Source organism: Halichoeres trimaculatus, unplaced genomic scaffold (genome assembly GCF_033239565.1).
Source record: "Halichoeres trimaculatus isolate MK-OKI-2021-1 unplaced genomic scaffold, fHalTri1.1 fHalTri1_scaffold_19, whole genome shotgun sequence".
Taxonomy (NCBI): domain Eukaryota; kingdom Metazoa; phylum Chordata; class Actinopteri; order Labriformes; family Labridae; genus Halichoeres; species Halichoeres trimaculatus.
In genome coordinates, this window is record NW_027437197.1 from 16,905,017 (window position 1) to 16,927,154 (window position 22,138).

The window sequence follows — 22,138 nt, forward strand, 5'->3', positions numbered from 1 at the left end:
TCTGGCGCCAGCACACAGCCAAAAAACATGCAGCCCTCAAAAATCCCAGCTACAACACCGTCTGAACGTCTGGAGGAATCTTGGGTGGTAGCCATGGGTTTTATTAATATCACCTCTACAAAAAAAAGCCCCACAGTGTTCGAATTTTCACCACACAGCTCAGCGCTGTGACGTCAAACGCACCACGAACCGTGCCCTGCACTTCCTGGCGTTGAGTCTGGAGAGATTAAATGAAATTTTTATACAAATTAAATCTGGGATTATGTGATTTACACGCCAAGACTGAAACAGCTGCTCAAGTGGCGGCGTCTTCACAACCTGCATCTCTGGGAATGTTGAAGATTTAAGAAGAGGCAATCACTCAGCGCACAAATACACTCCTGCAGGTTTCTCTCGTTTATGAAAAAACTAAATCACATCCATATTCAGATCTACTTCCAATAAAACGCATGTTAAAAGATACGAAGCTGTTACTTCTAAACTATCATTCAGGTAACTCCAACAGTTTTTCTTTATAACTGGTCCAAAAAATGCACAGAGGGACTTTTCTGCAGTTTTGTTGTGAACACCTTTGAGTTACTCTGGCATCACATCACATAGCAACAGGAGGCTAAAGATTGTTTGTCTTTGACAGAGCAATCACTGAATACTGCAACTTAATGAGGCAACATATCACCCACTGAGGTCTTTACATTATTTCTGAGTGAGCTCAAAAACTGGTTCATTTCTCTCAAGTTTTCCCAGTGATGTACATATTTATTTCACACATATCGTTTACATCCCTCACACGCTATTCACCAGTTTTAGCACGTGTATCAACCTACGTGATTATGCTATCTGAATTCTTTTAAGGCAGAAAAATGATAAAAATTGAAGATTTTCTAACAGTAGGTGCAGTTTTTTAATTCCCCTCTTCCTTAACATTGATTATTTTCTTCAAACAACTTAATTATCGAGATGTTGCCTCACTAACTGCATGATGACTAAAATGTGTTCATGCCTGATGCTTTGTACACACAACAGCTGATGGGCCAAAACAGTCTTTGCTTGTAATTTTCTTCCATTAAATCCACAGCATTATCACTTTAGTGCACTCTAAAACACTCAGTAGGCTTTTTATTTCAATCTAATAGTAGCTGCATTTGCTGCACATGCATCAGATCTCTAATATTCACGCGGCGGCCATTATCTGAAGACTTCAAGCTCAGGGTGCGACCTATAACTGCTATCTAAAAATCAATCGTCTAAGTGTTTGTGTGACTTGCAACCAGAAACGTGCTAAAGATGTTTGTGCTTCCCGTCCAAGCTGAAACCAAAGGTGATGAGAAATGAAGCCGCAGATCACTGTGTGTCCACTTGAGGCTCAACTCTTCCTCTTTGCCTCTACACCACCTTGACTAAAGTTAGTTTGAGCTAAACATTTCTAACACCCCAATCACAACCATGACAGGCTTCAAATCTCTGCTTCAAATACAGATGGATGACATCACAGAGATACATCCATGTGTCGTACAGTCAACGTTCCCATCCTGAGTTTGACACCACAGGAAAATGACCACCATGAGAATGTAGCACCAGCCTCATGCCCCCCGGAAAAGTGTGTTGAACTTAAAATCTTACCTTAAAAAAACATGAAGACTGCAGAAGAACTCTGAACTAAGTGGGTCGTGTCAGTATCAGGTATCAGCTACGTACTTTTGGCTTCTTTTTTTTGACATAAATCTGTTTAATGAAGTGCCGCATAAAAGCAAAGCATTAAAAAGACATATATGAGCAATAATATCAAACACAATCTCCACAACACCCATTCTGGAAATAGATAACTTCACAGGCTCACAGGGATGTTCTCGAAGTGTCAGTCAAATATCCTAGTGGACGAGGGTTCAGGGGTTGGGGTCTTTGTGTAGACTGTTGGCTCAGGAATTCAGGGTGTTTGGGCACTGCTCTGTCACACAAACACAATGCTCAAAGAGTTCAAAAGTTCTACAAAACATCAAAATTCCTCCTGCGGTATTGTCATGCAATATACATGTCGACACGATTGAAAGAATAATGTCAAGTTTGTTGGAGAGTGTTCATGATCAGTCTGGCAGTGAACGGGTTAATGGGCCCAGGTCAGGTAGATGAGTTTTCACCTCTTCTGGCTGTCGCACTACTCCAGGCGAAGGTGACACAGATTTGAACCCTTCTGCCTCGCGTCAGGGGAGGGAGCCGAGGACGCAGCCTTCAGCCAGAGTCTGTGATTACGAGACGGCTCGAGTTCAGCTCCGTCCGTCTTTGAATCAAACATCCTACGTTGGCGTTACATCACATTTCACTGAATAAATGCGACTCAAGCGAAAAGCATTAAGTGAATTGATTTGTGTGACTCGTCTGTTTGACTACTGTACAAGTAAAGCCACAGAAATTTTTCCATTACAGATATAGATATACAGTGTTCTGACACTGACCAAACGTGACAATCTGGTATGAAATGCTACAGACTGCAGTGCGCAGGACAGATCTAGCATTTCTACTTCTACCACATTGCCAACACACAGGCTATTGACATAATCTGCTTGGTGCAGTTTCCTGGCAACACAAACAGCACAGTTCTTAGAGAATTTCAAAGCAAAAGAAAAAATCTTACAAAGCTATGCAAAGTAGTATAAAACAATAAATAGAAAATCTTTAAAATAAACACAAAAAGTCAAACGTGCCCACACTTCTTAAATCTGTTTTTTTTTTATAATGTGCAGGTAACATTTACACATTTTTAACCCTCAGACGGGGGTCTAAGCGAATCAAAAATTATCCTCCTATATTAATGTGCATCTTTTTCAGTGTATAGTATCTTCTAAAGACAGGACGGAGTGGTCACACAGGGCAACTTAAAGAAATGTGCAAGAATTTTGTTTCAGTCAACGTCTCCTGCTGTTTTTTTTTTCCTCAGCAGAACAATCCCTCTGATTCAACACGACTGCATATGAAATTGCCCTTTCGCCCAGAAAGGCTCATAAAGCCACAGCAGGAGGTAAGCAGACATATTTACAATCTGCCCTCAAACCAATCAGCTTCCCTCCTCGTCTCTTTGAAACTTCAAATGGGAGCTGCAGACGACTGTGTGGAAAAAAAGAAAAGAAAAAAAAAAACTTGGCACCGAAAAAGGAAAATTCTCTTATGTGAAAAGTATAACTTCAGCAGGAGAGCAGTGTTCATTTACTCTCCATCGTCAGGGATGTTTGTCCCTCTCTTCCTCTTCTCGCTTGAGGAGGAGGAGGAGGAGGAAGAGGGAAGAAGAGAAGAGCGGGCGGTCTCTCGCTGAGGCCAGAGTGTCTGGCAGTGTTTAAGTGGCACACGAGGACCTGTTTCTGTCTGCCAAGGCAAATTCATTGTGGAGGCAGGTGGGCTAACACACACACTAACACAAACACATCCTCACTTTAGGACACAGACTTGTGTGTCCTTGCCTTTGTCTCTATGCAGGCTGGCAACCAAGTCCTCAGCTACGGAGTCAGTGGGCGCAGAGAATCACTATGGCAACCAGCATAGTGGGCCAGGCTGTGGTTGCTCTTGGATCGGTGCGAAGAGTTTGTCTGGCATCCACACAGAGCCGGAGTCGATTATAGAGTTCCTTCTCTTAAGTGTTCTTCCGGGATTGGCCGATTATCTCATGTGCGCAGGTTGTTTTTCTTTGAAAAATAGACGGATATGTAGAGTAATAAAAAACAGAAAAATGCAGCTATGAGCTTCACAGAAAACAAAGAAGAAGAAAGGCTTTTGATTCTATCTCGCCTCTCTATTAGCACGCACATCCATTCCCAGGTCACACTCATCCGTACAAACCCTCACACACACACGCGCACTGAACGTTGTAACATAAAACAGGCAGCCACCAGGGGAGGATTTTGAAACTGATCAACTAACTCAACACAGCAGTGAACGACAGTAAAGTCTGAAGGTGGAGTCCACGTCTGCTCCCCGGCTTTCTGTTGGCTGAATCCGCGACACACACGCTAGGCAGAGGTGGGGTGACGTCCCTCGCTTAGTCGACGGATCCAGGGTGCAGGCTGAGCGCAGGTGGGTCCAGGCAGGTGGGGGAGTAACTGAGGTGTGGTTCTTTGATCCACAGGAGGGGGGCGCCGTTCTTGCCTTCTTGGCTCTTGCTGTTGTTGCGGCCCTTGTAGCGTACGAGGAGCAGGGCGATGAGGAGGATGCCGAAGATGGGGAAGGGGTAGAAGAAGACGAAGTAGAAGAGGGCATCATTGGAGCAGACCACTGACTTGACACTGGAAACTACAAAGAGAGAAAAGAGACACATGGAGCTTCAGAAGAAATCCCAAAACAGTGCACACCCACAGCAGGGGTCACATTTTGAGCTAGTCCTTGAGTCCTCGTCTTTTCAAAATAAAAGCAGCTGGAGCGAATCATCCAAAGTAAGGATGATTGTATCTGTGAGACTGTGCAGACAGCACCAGAGAGATCTTTAGAGAGACATTATTACATTTACAGTCCTGTAACAATAGGCCTCATAAGGAGCACTTAGATATATCTTTAGCTAACTGTGCTGGAACTTTATGAGTCTCTGTGGTGTTAAAATGAAACCCTGAGATTAAAAGAAAGCTGCTGATAGAAGTAAGTCTACTCTAATGCCCTGTTTCCAGCAAGGAGTCTGGTTAAGATCAGTACAGTTTGGTACGGGTTGGCTCGGTTAAGCCTGGTTCTGTTTGTGTTCCCACAGCTAACCGTGCCCCCTCGCAGTAGGCAGCGTGTGAGCTGGGTGCTGTTAGCCACATCAGTTATCTCATAGCATGACGCCATAGCAGCGTGACACAGTGTACTCGGCTAATAAATCCAATGAAGAAAAAAATGCGACACAGTAAACAAAGAGCAACTATGCGAGACATCCAGCAATTTGTCTTCTTTGTGGCTGGTATGTGGCTCAATGTTACCAAGCACAATCAAGCTTTGTTTCAGAGAAGGCTGTGAACCACGAGGAGAAATAAAACAGCTGCTGTCACACGGTAAGTGACGATTCTTTCAACCAATCAACGGACTGCATTTTTGTAGCTCCACCTTTCAGGATTGGCTTAGTCTGGCACCCCTATGGAAGAGTCCCAAAAAGTGGGACAGCTTGTCTCACTTGTGTCTTGCTATTTGGGGATCTATCCCTGGATTAGTCAGTGGAAACGCCATAAAATGTGTACCAATACCAAGATGAACTGAACTGAACTGCTTGGTGTAAACAGGGCTTAAGACTCACCTTGTTGTAGAACATTCACGATGGTGAAGCCAGAGTTATTTGTAGCCAGGCGGTACCACGCATTACGGGGGTTGAGCAGCCACTCTTCCACGTGGCAATAGTAGCGCCCCGCGTCCGTCGGCCGTGCGCCCTGAATGGTCAGGCTGTACTGGTCCGACGTCATCCTCATGAACTGCAGGCGGGAATTTGGCCCCGCCTCCTCCCTAGGGCTGCAATTCCCGTTTCCAAAAACGGCGTCATGCCCGATGGAGAACACGCATTCACGCTCTTTTTCTTCATCACCTGTCTGGTCGTCATCATCATCGTCCTCATCGACTTCTGAGCGCTCCACGTACCAGGACACAGAGAAACGGGAGTCTCGTGAGGACTGAGAGGGGATGCTGCAGCCAAGACGGATGAAGCTGGACTCTTCTACTGTCACGTTTGCTTCCATTTCCTCCACCTGCAGTCGAACCTCTGCAGAGATCACAGAAGACAAACACTGATTACGCACGGGAACTAAACGAAAAAGTCAAACATTGTGGTTAGACTGATGTTATCTATTGGATTTTAAGCTGATTTGGAAGTTGGTCACTTGGGGTACTCCTCAATCCAACATGCCAAACATTTCCTTATTCAAGCTTCTCACATGTGATTAAAGATTTTCTGATTCTCTCTGTTTATTATCTTAATCTTATTTTCGTGCTCCAAACAGTTGATCAGCACAAAACAAGCAAATCAAAGTTGTCAGCTTGGCCTTTGGGAAATTGGGCAGGCAATTTCATTTTTTCTTTCATCAACAAAAAGATTGAGTCGATAATAAGCATGATTAAATAATCAGAATAAATGCTAGCTCCAGCCCACATTTGAACTTCAACAGATTGGCAAATAGGGACAACAAACTTTCCAAATTTGCAAACAAAGGGCAAAACTAAACGTGTCCCACAGCGCTGCCCACAGCTATCACCAGCACTCAGCTCCCCGGTTATCACCCCAAGGCTTGTGTGTCTGTCTGGGTCTGTTACAGCCCTTCAGGGGTGGTACAATGACCCACTTCTACTGTGGGTAAAGAAGAAAAAAACCTGGCAGTCAGGACCTGGCCTGCTTGTTCTCCTCTCTCACACAGTTTGGATCGACGTTCTTGTTAAAGCAGAATGAGAAACAGAAAAGACAGCAGGGGAACGGTGCTGGCATACGTCTCTCCTCGTATTTCTTCCTGACGTTTCTGGATGACTTCCTGCGTGAATGCATTTTTTACTACTTTATGAATATCTATGATGTTTGTACAACATTCATCATACACATACATCTTTATATATCATTAAAAGTGTATGCATGTACAGCCCAGGAGGGTTTAATGTGTTAAGTCTCTGAATTAAAACTGAAACACGAGGTGGATAAACTCACTGATCTCTGCTTTTGTAGCTCCATTAATTGTTGGAGCAGCGTCAGCAGCACCGTAGATGTAAAATACAAGCGTTTTCTTTGCCCTTCTGGCCGATGACCAGACAGTTTGATCCTCACGTTTAAGTTGGATGGACGCCATGGTCAGAGATTTCACTCTGCATTTTAAACAGGACACCTGGCAAGCTCTGGGAGGCGATTGAGAGAAGTCACCTTTAGCTTCAGTGTGGGGAAAATGAAAGGAAACAAAATAGGGAATGTTAAGCTAATGAGTAATGCTATTCAATGGACTGGAGTTATACTATGGAGGAGGAAGAAGTTAAAGCCTTTGCACTGAGTCCGTTTGTTTCATCAGACACTTAAAAAATAAATTTCGAGCCCATGTTATGTCAATCATGTTTGCACACCCACTCCGAAACCTTCGTCCGTTTTTTTTTTTTTTTTTTTCGGAACAGGTTCAATTTTGTTGCGTTTTTACCCATCCACCAAGCTCGTTTCTTGGATAGTTTGACTATTCAGAGATGCTGAAGGCTCACTTTTTTCTCTACACAGTTTGGGTGATGTTGCGATGATGAATGAAAACTTGTGTATGTGTGTGTGTGACGATGATTGATGGTTCCATTTTTCTCGTACTGCAAATTTTTTCAATTAATACAAAATAAACACATCGAATTAAGTGTGCCAGGTGTCTGTGCATGACATTTTTTTTCTTTCGGATTACAGATAAAAAATGCATCTGAAAAAATTGACTCAGTGTGCAAAGACCTTTAGGATGGAGTCAGAGGAGAAAAAGTGTCCTGAGGTAGGATGTCAGACTTTGGGGAGCAGACGGTACATCATGGTTTTGAGCGCTTTAGAAGTTTTTGAGTAATGGACAAGAGGATTAGATCACCTGTCTTTCTAAATCTGCCTTCTGGTGTTGCATATGACAGCTGGCTTCACTTCAACCCAATTTTTTTGCCACCTGATTCCTGCCCAGGGCGGACTTAAGGTCATGAGAGCGAGACAGCCTCGCGGCCTCGAGCAGAGCATGTGGGAGAGGAAGGCTGTGCTTTCTGGACCAGAGTGAATGCTTAACGGGTGTATTAAAGGGCAGCGTGTTGGGCTAAAGTGGCAGCTTCTGTTTCCTGTCCTCGGGAATGAAACAGCATTTTGATACAGCTTTGATCTTTGCATACCTGGCTGTCTGACCAGGACCTGCGTGAACCCTGAAGACTCTCTGGAGAGTCGGTACCAGGCTCCATCTGGATCGCTCAGCCACTCCTCCACCAGGCAGTAATACGTCCCTGAGTCGCTGATCTCCGCTCGGTTCAGGGTCAGCACATACAGACGTGGCGACAGCCTCTCGGCCTGCACTCTGCGCCGCAGTCTCTCCTCGTCTGCGAAGGCACCGTACTCAAAGGCTCCCGTCCTGTCGATCATCAGCAGGAGCTCATCCGCCTCCGACCCCGTCGCCCGCCTCACGTACCAGAACACTGTATGCTGGGAGTCCTTGCTGGTCAGGGAGGCGATGGAGCAATTGATTCTGACTCGACTGTCCTCCAGGAATACCTGGGACTGGTTGGTCTTTTGCATCCGCAGTTTGCTCTCTGAAAAGAAATCAGGAAAAGAGGGAGAGGAAAGGAGGAAGAGGAGACAGTCATTCCTTTGGGTGTAGGGAAAAGTGAGCGCCAGTGACAGGTACACAATGCAATTTCTGTTTTGTGACAGACGACCTGTAGCTGGGTTTATTTCTGGTGGCAGCAGGGCAGGAAAAGATAGTGGTGCGTGGGCGGATAAGGCAGGTGACAAAGAGAAAGAAAGACACACGCTGGGAAGTGAAAGGAGGAGGAAATGTCAGGAACATGAAAGGCGGGAGGATGGTATGTCTGCTGGAATCAATGCAGAAATGTAGGATATGGAAAAGAACAGAAAGAGAAGCATAGGTGAAGGAGAGGGTGATGGGTTGTAATGCACAGCTTTAGATAAAATTAGGTGAGAAACAAGACAAAAAAGAGTGTGTCAGTCTGCTGGGGGAGAGAAAAGAAAGAGGAGGAAATCATTTAAAAAGTCAAACAAGGGCACGAGGAGAGCAGATAGCAGAGGAGGAAATGATGGAGGAGTCTGACTGAGATGTCAGGAAGGAGCTGAGAGCTGTGACAGGATTCAGTTTCAGGGACATCGGTTTGGGGACAGGATTAGCTGCAGGTACATCAGGTGTGACTGCAACCATGGCCCCGCTGGAGGAGCTTGAGGGAGGATTATGAGTTTTTCCCGCCTGTAAACCAGCTGTATGTTACTTTTAACATTCTAAGAAACGACTCAACAACAACAACAACAACAACAACACAGATATCCATGATAGAGCTCAAGCAAACCACACTTGCATAAATCTTCCAGCAAATAGCCCACAACTGGGATAAAACGAGAAATCTGACTGGAACTGACAGATCCGGCGCACTCCATCCCTATCAGCAACAACAATCCTCACCCCGAACAATGAGCATTTGATTGGTGGCACTTTCTAGTGTTGACACGCTGACAGCGAGCCAGGAGCTGTTTGTTGGCTGAGCCCGTATTGGAGAAACAAATTCCCTTAATTGATCTCAGGAGCAGAAGCACAACTGCACAGTGCCAGTTTGCCATTTTGAGTGGAGGATGCTATTTTTGGAAGAGGAGCGCTGATGGGTGTCAGATCTGTCAAAAAGGCACATGTCAGGTGGTTTGTGAGCGCACAACAGCATATGATCACACACAAGACACTTTTCATGTTATATTTGCACAAAGAGGCTTTAAATCTGTTTTTTGAAGCTATCAGAAGAATTTTCACTCGTAGCCTTGAAGCTGATATATATTACTGTGAATAACTTGGAGGAATCAGCCCCTGAAAAACAACTTCAGTAGGTTTGCAAAGTTTGTTTTCTGACCTGTTTAGATTTCTATATTGTAGTTTGCTCCTTCCTCATGCACCCTCATAGCTCCTGCTCAGTTTTGCTCTGACTGACAGACTGACAGACTCCCTAAGGTCTGAGCCATCTGCCCCTTTAAAAACCTCTTCCCCCATGCACAGATTATAGTTCATGTTCCAATGATCTCTGTTTGTGATTCTAAATATCTGCACTTTAATAGTTTATGGTTGCATTTAAAAGATGTCCAGCTGCAGGGCACTGTCAGACCATGCGGTAGTGTAAAGACGTTCCAAGCTAGCATCTCAAATTAGTCATCATTATTGCCTCACTTCCCACCAGAGACTTCTTGGTAGGAAGCCTGACAAAAATGTCTCCATCCGGAATTACTGCCGAGCCCTGCGGAATCCTGGCAATCTTTCCCCCTCTCTCTTTTTTTTTTTTCAGAAGAATTACCTCTGAACCTCCTGAAGTGGAACCATGCAGGATTGGATTGGCACAGGACAAAGCAATTCTCTGCTGCTTACCATTTGAAGTTTAAAATCTGCAGCCAGGAGAGAAAAAAAATATCGGGGGTTGAAAGCCTGTTGCCTTACATCAGTGTTTACAGAAATGTCTTTTCACAGCTAAAATAGGCTAATTATTCAAGCTTTATTAGGCAGCATCATGAGATATTACAAGTTATTATAACCAAGAACTCGCCCGAGCAGAGACACACGGGCTAATAAAGCTGGGAAGTAATGGGGAAAGAGGCAGAAGACGCATAAAGGAAAGAGTTATGGCTGTTTTATGTCCCAAAACGACCTCAAAGTTCCCAAAAAACCCAGAGGACAGTGACTCCACAGACCGGCCTGTCACATCCTTTGACTTGTCTCCATCCCCCTGCCGAGAGCGAGGTCTCTTCCTGCAGCTACAGGCCGGCCGCACACAGTTACATCGATGCATCTGCAGACGAACGCAGCAGAAAACGCAGGCTGAAAACGCTTCATGATGTACTTACAGCATGCAGCGTTTCTGTCAATGTGGTATTGATGAGGGCGTATATGTGGGAAGACAGCCAAGCAGCAGAGCGCCTGTTCAACCATATGTGATTAGCAGGGCTCATCAGCCGTATGTGTGTGTATGTGTGTGTGTGTATACCTTTTGTAAGTGCTTTCACATGTTCTTTAGCTTCTGTGTTTCAGTAACGAGCCTCACGGGTACCACAGAGGAAGACAAATCCATTATTGAAAACACTCGGGCGGCTTTAAAAGCGCCGACTATAGTAGCAGTACGTACTGATTTGGCTGAAAAGTAGGATTTAGTTTGTGAAAGGCGGAGATATATGCAGTATGCAGAATAAGTGGTCAGTTTGCTTTCACAGAGAGATAACTGAAATAAAAAACTCCCCCTCTGAATAATCAGGTAGGAGATAAACACCCACAGCTAATTTGGAGGCATAAAAATGTTGACAGCCTATCATACACTTCACCTGCCGCTGTGGTTTCCAGGGCAACCTTGTCTCCAGGATTGGCACAGTATGGAGGACCTTGCTGATCTTATGTTCCAGTGAAGAAAGAGCAATTAAACGAGAGGCTTTTGTTCTTGTAAAAAAAAAAAAGAAAAAGAAAAAAGATGATGTTTAAAATCCTGCTCTGCAAAATGCATAAAGAATCCTTCCTTATGGAGTGAAGCACTTTGCCCTCAAAGTGTCTCAACTGTAGTCACCAAAGTATCTGAGTGCTTGCTGTGATGGTGCTACACGTGCACACAAACACTCCGTAATTGGCCCATTGAACCCTCGTCCAACTCTCCTCTCATGTGCGCCCAATTTGTCTCACTTAACTGCAAAAAGGAGAGTCTGCTTTCTTTTTTATTTATCGGCGGAGATAAGTACACAAAAGGCTACAAACACAAGCCCAATTTTGATGAGGAAGATCTTTAAGTGCACCCAGAGCTCCCCGAGAAGTCTGAACTACTGCACAAGTGTTGCTCATGGAGAAGAGAGATGAAAGTTTGGAGTCTTAGGGGAAGGGAGAAGAGTACGGCTAAGGATGCTTCTGTGACAAGTCAGCGCACACAAACCCCAGCTCGCACACACACACGGGGAAGAGCGTAGAAGAAAAAAATGTTAAGGATAACATCAAAGGAGCTCGGAAACGGCTCGGCTGAGCGTCGAGAGGAGGAGAATACAGCCCTGCGATTGTGAATCAAAGAGTGTCATGCTTTATTCTCCGGCTACAGAGGAAATTCAATTCATTTTCCGTCTCTGTTTAACGCTGCTGCTCCAGGTGAAATGGTTCAATACAGACGGTACTAAATGCTGAAAAGTCTGCTGCTTGGCAGCCTTTGTTTTGACCAATTATCACCTTTATCTTCCCTCCTGTGTTTGCATGATCTACCCTCTCTTGATCACACTAATCAGCTGACGCTAACATGAATATTCAGCCTCACCTGCAGGTTTATGAATATGAATGAGGCCTAAATGAAGTGCGCGCAGCAGAGTTGCTAGTGTGTTATTCCTCTTTTTTAAATATAGTCTAATATGTACTTAATGACCGCTGAGCTGACAACCTTTCCGCTGGGCCACAGGTGTAATGCGTCCACTTATTTGAACGAGGCTGGAGTGGGAAAAAAAAGAGAGTCAAAGAGATGAGAGCGATGAATAGAGACAGAAAGAGAAAAGTGGTGGAGTTAAGGGATGTATCAGCAGAACTGTACAGATATTCACCTCCAAACAGAGAGCAGAGTGAGACAGAGATGTTAGAGGCAGAAAGTCAGGACATGCTCCTGGGGGGATTTTGGAAAAAAAGCAGGAGGCAGTCTCTCAAGCTCCACTCCAGAGGACTTATAGTCTTAAAGCCTGCCTGCTCCGCCTTTAGCGTTAGCGTTAGCACGGCCCTCGGCTAATCCAGCGGCCGGGACCCCGAGCATGTCAGGACTTGAGGCTTTCAAGACGCTTCAATCCCCAGCCGAGCGGCCTCGCTTTGGCTCGATAATTCTTGGCAACATCTGCAGCTACTGTGCACGAAAATACACACACAAAGTGCCGCACATCCCGGGCCCCGTCTGGACCTCTGTCATGAGGGATGTAGATCAGAGCAGGCTGCGAGTCAGAGGCGATGAGGGATGGGGTTCCCCTGCCTGAAAAGTGGCTCCTCTGTCTAACTGGGAGCCTAATTTCTATGCTAATGACTGTGATGTATCTGTGATCCCATTGTGTCAGAGGGATATTACCACTCCTCATTCCTCCCCTCTGCAACTCCCTTTTTAATAACATTAAGAATGGGCTAATTATGGGGATCTGCACACGCGCACACACACACCCACACACACACGCAACCTCCACAAATATAATCTCTATTCTACACCATCAGTGAGAACACGCAGAAGCACTCATGGCGCTTTTCCTCTTCCTGCCTGCCTGTCTGGGAGAGTGATTGCTGGACACAGGCTGCCCCAACGGGGAAACGGATGCACAAGAGGGAGGGAGTGAGACAGGGAGGGTCAGGGCAGGGGAACTCTGGGAGATTAATGGCCCTAAAAAGACACTGGCAAGGAGGGAAGAGCATAAAGACATATCAGACTGAAGAGTGAGCGTGAGTGTGTGCGTGTTGGAGGAGGGGTTTGCCAATAAGCATAAAACACTAACTTCAATTACAGCAGCAGCAGGACACACAAGCCTTCCACAAACACACACACGCCATACACACACACACACAGGTGCTCATGTGAGACACAACACAGAGATCTCATTGTGTCTGCAGAGTGGAGAAAACGAGGAAATGAGGCCTGAGACGGATTGGATTTGACAGAAAAACCATGTGTGAGGAGGAAGACACACAGGGAGGGGGTGTGACCTTGAGTGTCGGACGCCGGCGTGATTAATCAAGAATCTTTTATGAAATTATTTTCTGTTTCAGTGCACCCCTCAAAGGCTCCTCATTCATCACCCGGTGCGACCCTTAAAATGGTGTGTGCTCTGACTTTATGTTGCAAATTTTGTGTAGGAGGAGCAGGGAGTCACACACGGGTGTGGAAGGGGGGTTTGCCTCAGGTGAGCCTGTGGGTGAACCCAAAACTGTATCCTGCCCCAGCCATAAAGAGGGGCACAGTAAACATTTACAACCCTGACACCAACAACAACAACAACAATGCTGTGATAAAGTCGATATTGTGTATGCGAATGCGTGGAGCTGCAGGATCCTTATTATTTATGAAATACTGACAACAGTGAAGAAGCTGTTTGAAGAAAAATGTAAACATAACGGAGAGAATTATGAGGACAACGAAGAAGTGGAGGAGGAAAGCAGGGAATTATAAAATATTGAAAAATCACAGGAGTGAAGAAGAAGCTGGGGGCGTGCGGGAAGGGGAACATGCGGCTAAGTGAGAGTGAAGGGGAAAGAAGACATTAAAAGAGACTTATGGAGGCAGAGGACAAACTGCAGGAAGAGCTGAGATGGAAGGAGGGGGACAGAGAAAGGAGGACATGAGGGTGATCGGCTGGGCCTTAATGAAGATAGACAGCTCCTATCCATGCCCTGATAAGCAGGAATCTCCCATCACCGCAGCGGGTGCCTCTGCTATCAATAACGGCTGGGTGGCAAGTGCTTTGCTGGCATGAAAGGAGAGCACATGCAGCATCTGCTGGTGCCAGCCCAAATTAAACGGGAAGATACCCTGAAGAACATTCAGGGACAAGGCAGACAAGAGCACACGAGCAAGGGAGCGGATTAAGCAGGAGAGAAGTAGGAGGCACATGTGTTCTCTAACTCAAAGCAGAAAGTCAAAAACAAGAAGAAGGTTTTCCTGCGTCGTGATGTTTGATCAGGTGAGCCAAAGGTAGCCCAGCTGAGCGTAGGTGTGTGAGGAGCTGGAGCTCTAAGTGGGACGCTCCCCCCTTTTTCTTCCCCTTCCATCATCACCATCATCATTCCAGCTCAGCCAATAACCAGATGGGCACACACACATGCACGAAAACTGAACACGCACGAAAACTGCACATGCACACACTCCAATGATGAGAAAAACGTATTGAACTCCCAAAACCATCATTAATCTAAACTCCGCTTCCATTAGGGAAGATTCAGAATAATTAGTTTTTTTCAGCGAGTGTGTGTTGGAAGAGATGATGAAGCAGAGAGTGTGTTGCATGTGTGTGTGCGAGTGTGTGTGAGTTATGAGGGGATGATATTAGATTGTGTCGTCGAGGCTGAGGCTTCCCTGGTGATCTGCCATGCTGAACATGTGTTTGCCATTATTGCATTTTGAGAAAAGAGAAAAAGAGAAAACTCAATCAGGTGGAATCTAATATCACTGTATGTGGAACTGTACGCCTGTGTTGTTGTTGTTGTTGTTTGTGTGCGTGTGTGTTTGTGTGTGTGGATTCCCTCAGCTGCGAGAGCTAATATTGAATTGTGCTCCAGTATAAGATAATTACACTTTTGCTCCGGGGATGTAACCCCCCTCCTGCTCCTTCCTCGTCCTCCTCCTCCTCCTCCTGGTGGTGGTGTGTATCCATGTACTGCATGCTCCTGTGTACATGTTTGTGCTCCTGTGTGTGCACTTCGCCTGCTCTCAGCAGGAAGCCTGTTGTGGGTAACTCCCACCAAACTGCTGCACAGGGGTTGCGCTCACAATGAACATAAAAATCTTGGATGTGTGCGGTGAACTCAGCTGATATGACCCCCGGGATTTCCAAACACAGGCGGAGAGCTGCTAACACAATCTGGAGCAGGGAGTCAGGCTGGTTCGACGAGAACTGTCACGCTGACCCGGCTTCTGTGTGGCTTTGGTTTTTTTGTTTAATCTACGTCCAACTTCTTTTTTTTCTTCTGCTGATCTAAGACCCATGAATGTTGGATCAAGGGTGCGATATCTGATGCTGGTTTCACTCCACGCTTTTGAAGTTCTGCAACAATTTAATGAGGAGCGTCATCCAGACTTTCTTATGTGCTGCACGCATACAACTCGTTCTGCTGAATACGAGATGGGGGTGTAATGGACCATCACGCTCCTGCCTTTGTGTCAGGGGTGAGGTGGCCTGCTGTGCACGTGCAGGGTAGAGCTCTCAGAGGGACACCACGAGTATGCGGAGCAGTCATGCAGGGAGCGAAGTCATGCACACATGTATGTATGTATGCACACATAACGCTGATGAGGTGGCTCATACATATTGAGCAGGTACCCTTTGGAAGCACGATTTAAAGTCTTTCAATAATGAATCTGGTCAGCTGCTGTGTTTGCTCACACCTCATTACGCTCACTCCCCTTTATCCCACTTCTTCTTCTTCTTCTTCTTCTTTGAGAGTGAGCTGCAAATGCCAGCCGCTCGTTTAGCCAGGAGTGGTTAACATTTAGGGAGAAAGACAGAGAGGGAGGAGAGCAGATGGGGAGAAGAGGCGAGAAGTCCTACATGCTGACAAATGAATCATCTTTCTAAATGAAGGTCTGCACAACCCCTGAAAGAGGAAAAAAAAAAGGGAATGCAGCATGAACGGCCTGAGCTGGGCCTCGGTAACCAATGAGATGAAGGAATTACTCCCTCCCTGGTGAGATAGTGCCCTTACACACAGAATAATCGCACTGTTATGGTAACTGATTGGCTTTCGGTCGGTGAATGATCACATCGTCACAGTTACTGATGCCATTACCAAGGTAACTGAACACTCTGTCATGGAGACGGAGCGAGGAAGAAGAGTGGGGGGAGGACCTCAGAAGTATTTATTCCACTGCAATGTGTGCAAGTTTGAGTGTGTGTGTGTGTATATGTGTGTGTGTGTGTGTCGGCCTCTGAGACTCCTCTTGTTGCGTATAAACAATGTAAACCGCACATGGCGAGGAGGTAAATGAGCATTCAGGGTGATGAGTTGATTTCCAAATCCCTCTTGAAGGGTCTGGGGACGCCGTACGCCATTCTGCGTGAATGCATAAGGTCAGAGCAGAGTCAGTCAGGCAAGGAGTGAAGAGTCTGCTGCTTCTTAATGCGTGTGTGAGTGTGTTTGCATTGTTGTGTGTGTGTTTATCTGAATCAATAGCAGCGGAGAATTAGAGACTATCTTCGCCGTACATGTGGCTACATTCCCCGCTGGCTCACTTTGAGAAAGTTATCGATCACTACAGTCTAACTCTGGACTCAATAAAGCCTCTTACTTATCCTCACCTGAACGCCGAGGACGCCTGCAGGGAAGGAAAACAGCTCCCGCGAACGTATCTCCACTTTATCTGACTCACACATGATCGCAAACGTAACGCTAGAATTTGTGTTTTTCGCAAGTCGAACCCCTACTTTTCCTCCCACACACACACATTTCTCGTGTTTCTGCTGCCAAATCCAACAAAATCTGGACCACGCTGGTACTCCAGGTACCAGGATGCTTTGCTGGACGGCTTTCAAAGCTACTAGAGACGAGTGTTTGCCTGAAGCACGTTCACCTGAGTAAATGAAGTATCATTCTGTTGAGGAGCGACCAGACTGGGCTAAATCAGGCCAGTGTGTGTGTGTGTGTGTTTGTCTGCGTCTGCGTGTGTTTGTTGTTGTGTTCAGGCTCTAATTGGGCCGTGTCTGACTGCGTTTTTTGATGTGTGTGTGTGTGTGTGTGTGAAGCACAGTGGACCAATGAGGGCAGCGTAGACAGTTTAATGCCTCCACTGAGGAAAAAGATTCAAGGACAGATCGCCCACTCCCTTTATCACTCCGTCTCTCCTTTCTACCCCTTTCACTCGTTTTTCTCTTCCTGTGGGATGTTTCACAATCCATTCAGTGCGCTCCATTAAGAGACTCCACCCTGCCATGAACACACACACACACACACACACACACACACACTCACACACGCGTACACCAATTAGTGGCTAAAACCAGAGACTAAGCGCAATTAGAGCTGCCAGAAATCCTCTAAGCTCCGCTGAATTCACTAGATGTGAGCGTGAGTGTGATCTGTGTGTATCCTTGTTTGTGTGCTCGTCTGTGTCTACTCCAATTAGGAGCGTGTGTGTGTGTTTGTGTGTGTGTACGTCTGGCAGGCAGCCACGCAGCTTTACCTGGCTGTAGGACACTGATGCCGAGCAGGTTGGAGGTGCGGTTCGCCACTCTGCTCCAGCTGTTGTCGTAATTCCTCCTCCAAAGCACGGCGGTGCACTGGTACTTGCCGGCCTCGAGTCGCCCCGCCCGGGTCACAGACAAGCGGAAGTTGGTGTTGGAGTGCGAGCGATCAACCGTTGTGCGCGTGCCCAGCCCCAGCAGCTGCTCGCCCCACTGCAGCGTGCCCTCGCGGGTGAAAGTCACCAGGTCTTTGAACTCCCCCTGATCCCCCTCGTTGTCGTCAGATTCGGCGCCGGCAGGCATAAAGCGCCATGTCACTGAGGTGGGGACTCGAGGGTTATGGCGAGGTTTCACCAAGCAGAGGAGGTCAAAGGAGTCTCCGAATGTCACGGATGGCGTCCTGGAAACAGCAGACACCATGAAGGAGGACTCTAAATGGAGAAAGAAGGAGAGGGAGAGGATGTTAGGCGGACAGATTGTGAAATGGGCTTTTTATTTGACTAATGATGAGCCTTCAAAGAAAGTGCTGCTGATTGCCTGTAAAAGCACAACAGAGCCTGGGCGTGTGATGGAGTCTGCTCTCTAAAAGCTCAGCAAATGGTGTGGCGGTTCACGTTCTTGTCCAGGAAGTAACTTTCCTTTTAAGCACGCCTACGAGGAGGAGGAACAAAGCCCCCTGCTGGAACAAACACACAGCAGCTACAGAAAGTGCCCTCGCAAACAGTTAGCCACTTAGCTTATGTGTATGCGTGGATGCACGTCCCTCTGCTCGAGTCTGTGCGCTTTTCAGTGAGAGCTTCAAAATTAATGGGTGATGCAACAAAGAAAACCCAGGGGAGAGATTTCCTCTAAGCGCCGGTGTTCGATCTACGCCCAACTCCCTGCCAAGTCTAAACTATCCTCATTAAGCTAAAAACGTTCACCCTACTCCATATGTTATTGCCAAGATACGTCTACAGGAGAGGCGAAGGGAAGCAGAGGAAAGAGGGAGAGAAGGGAGGGAGGTAGAGGGATTTAAATCACCTGTCCCAGCTGTGCTTGTTTTAAGGCGTTTCAGTGAATATGAATGATTGAAAGTCAGATAAAATAAGAAAACAGGATGATTTCAGCCTGATCAGATCAACCCAACCCTTGAGACTTTGCAGATCCAGCCTCTCTTCTTTGCTCTCCCTCCGACAGCCATCAACCCTCCTCCGGTGTCCTTCAGAGTGTGTAATCAATGGCTTTCTGTCCTGGCTTGGCGACTGCGGGGACAGCTGCCTGGGACCATAACTCTCACATAGACAATAACTCTCCCCCTCTCGCTCCATCCCTCATCTCCTTTCGCCTGTCGTTCAAGCACCCATTTCCTCCACTCGTGTGACAGAGAAAGAGTAATTCACTGGGATCCATTTTCAAAAACAGTTGTGTCTTTTATTTGTCTGAAAACAATCATTTGTTTCCTTTACTGCACAGAGTGTGTCTAGTGGGAGTCTGAGCCTGTGTGTGTCGAACCCCCAAACACCCAGAGGGGCCCTTAAACCAATCAGCAGAAAACAAGACTCTCCACCAAGCACTTCTGTCTTCACTGTGGCATCCAAAATAGGATCTCACACAGGACAGCCCTCTCCTTATCCCCCTCCAGGTCTTCTCAGGAAGCACAGGGAGTCCAGACGATGAAATACGTCATGGAATAGCGAGTGTGTATGAAGTTTTCTTTTCCAATTAACTCGGCGAAAGGACTCAAGAAGTTAGAAATCATTTAAAAAGAGCAGACGGATGAAAAGAATCGAAAGTGGCAGGTTTGGATCCAATAAAGCTCAACTTGGAAGCTAAAGTGAGAAAAACGAGGCGCAACACCAAATCAGAAGAGAAGTAAAACACGCGCACTGACCGTCACACTACAGCGACCACTTAGAAAATCCTTTGATCAACACGCAAGAGGAGACGTCGAGGAGGAGAGAGCGGCTTCGGACTTCTTCTGCGCCTGATTTGCATAATGCGTCCTTTGTTCCTCAAACTAATGTTTCTGTTGTTGCCCGAACTTAACAAATGGCCACTTAAAAACTGACATCTCCTCTCTGCAGCACTGCTGTGTACTGCTGCAGGGAGCTAATCCTTGGACTATGTGTGTGCGTGTGTGTGTAGATGTGTGTGTGTATTGGCGCTCCTGGCCTGCCAGCTCCTCACTGCTCCGCTCCAGTGGCTTCCTCCGTACGCTGGATGTTCAGCTTAACTCAGCACTGACAGAGGAGAGCCACAGACTGTGAAACACATTGCTGCTGCATTTCCATTCTAATAATTCTGCCTAATCCATACGGGTGTGTGTGCATCTATGATGGGTGTCAGGGAAGCGCTGCTGTTGACGTGTGGCAGGTGGTGTGTTGGATGTGTGTGTGTGTCTAAATAGCTCTCTTCTTTATGTGATGCATGAATAAACAGCGGTGTGTTTTACTGCACGTGCTGTTTATCAGTCTTTAGCTAATCACTCTCCAGGTGTCTCTCTTTGATTCTGGCTGCCAGAGGAAGGATATACAGTGTGTCTGTGTACATTTTATAGAAAAATAGTATTAATATTTACTATAAGCAGCTGACAGATGTAGGACATCTGAAGTTAGATATGAAGCTTGTGAGTAAATAAAACTACAGCAGGAAACAAGCTCGGCTGAGACACACACACACACACCGCCCATTAAAGCTGTTGTGTGTTGTTTCTGGTGACCATCAGTTATGTTTTCCCTCCTGACTGGCTTGTTGTTCTCACACTGAACACTACACTCTTATCTTTTGGCTGATTCTTCTTGAAAACTCTTCACAAAGCCACAAAGTCTCATGGCGAAAAAACTATATCGCTCTTTCAGTTGTGTTTATTCATGTGCAAATTTAAGTTTATTATCATATATTACAGTGAAGATTGATTGACAGCTCTGCAGACAAATGCAGGCTTCCAGCAGGCTCCAGCGGCCTCCATATCCAGGCGCTATTCAGCCTCACATCTCACAGCGGAGGGAGTCCGAGACACGCCGTCCATATTAATAAAGAGTCAATGATTCAGCAGTACTATTTTTCAGTGTGTTCATGCCAATAAAGCCTCCTTCAAGTCAAATTTTCTGACTCATCAAATTGAAGAACTCGTATAAAAACTTGGATATTCAGGCGTATGATAACCACACACTCTGTGGTGTGTCATTCATCATGTTAACAATAGCGTGACTCATATCGGCTGTTAAAGAGTGGTTTGCTCATTTCTGGGTACAGGATTAGGTTCAGGCTAATAAAAAACTAACTCTACAGGAGAAAAATAGTCAAGTGGAGTCAGAACTGGTCTGTTTGACTCAGAAGAAAGGGGCTGATACCAGATACTTCTGTGTTAAAGCCAAGATAAGGAGCCCTAAATTGCTCCAAAAAGCACAGTTGATTTGATCAGTTGAGGTCTGGAGATCTTGAGGAGCTTTTTAGATTCACCAAAGGAGAATGGGCAGGGATTCCTCAGGAGATGTGTCAGACTTGTTACAAACTGCAACAAATAGCAAAAAGGAGACACAACCAGGGGTGCAAAATTCTGGGAAATTGAAAGTTGCCATGTGAACTTCTGGATATTGACAGGAATTTCTTACCAATACTTAATTGCTCAATTTTGCTTATTTATCGTTTACCTAATACTTTATTTTATTGTATGTCCCTATTCATCTTGTTTCCAACAATTGTATTAAGTAAAGAGCACAGTAATACCAAATTTACAGAATTCCTGATTCCTGAATTTTCAGGGAATTTTCAGGTGTTCACCTTCACTGCATTTACCTGTCGTAAACATGTGTAAATATCAAACATTTTAGTTCATTACAAGCAGATATGCATGTTTAATGCAACATGTTTAAATAACATTAACAAGAAAAAAAAATCCAAAATTTTAAAGACAGAATTTTCAAGGAATTTTAGAAAAAAATGTTCAAATTGATGGCAACAAAATGTAAAAAAAAAGAAAAGAAAGTAACATTCCTGAGCTAAAATTCCCAGGGAAACTGTCAGGAAAATTGTTAAATGAAAAGTCTGACTAACTCAAACCTCCAGTAACAATAAAATGAAGCACCGCTCAGTGTTTGGACCCACATTATACTTAAACTCCAGCCTCAATCTGCAGAGTAAGAATAAACGCTGTGCGAAGTATAAATCAAGCTTCTGTCACTCACCAACAGTCTTCACATTGACCGTCTTGGTCGCTGACTTCTCTCCGATCTTCTCCCAGCTCAGCTCCGGTTCAGTGCCGGCCTGAACCCACTCAGTAGCCGTGCAGCTGTACTGCCCCTCGTCCCCGGGTAAGGCGTTGTACACAGACAGCGTGAACGTGTCACTTCCTGACTTCTCCACACGGATCTCTCCATAGCTGGAGCGCTCCCTGTAGACCGGACTGTGCCACACAGCACCATCTCGATCCACGGAGGCCACTTCCTGAGCCGGCTCAGCCCCGTCCTTGTCAGTCCACTGCCAGGAAACGGAGAGAGGGCCTGTAGTGACTTGGATCAAGCATGTGAGCTGGATCACGTCCCCCTCCAGGACCTCGGAGGAGTTCGCTGACAAGGACACTGTGATGTTGCTCTCTGAGAAGAAAAGGAGACAGACACA

The 22,138-nt window shown here is 45.9% G+C and overlaps 1 protein-coding gene across 1 annotated transcript in view; it reads right to left on the reverse strand.

Annotated features, from left to right (window-relative positions):
* Positions 1–2,345: 2,345 nt before the first annotated feature.
* igsf3 (immunoglobulin superfamily, member 3) overlaps positions 2,346–22,138 on the reverse strand; it is an 83,006-nt gene continuing 63,213 nt past the window's right edge. The window contains exons 5-9 of the mRNA XM_074694311.1: positions 21,706–22,113; positions 17,536–17,967; positions 7,804–8,214; positions 5,243–5,698; positions 2,346–4,275 (exon numbers count right to left, since the gene is read on the reverse strand). Coding sequence (XP_074550412.1) covers positions 4,025–4,275; positions 5,243–5,698; positions 7,804–8,214; positions 17,536–17,967; positions 21,706–22,113 — 1,958 coding nt within the window. The 3' untranslated portion in view covers positions 2,346–4,024. The remainder of the gene's footprint in view (positions 4,276–5,242; positions 5,699–7,803; positions 8,215–17,535; positions 17,968–21,705; positions 22,114–22,138) is intronic.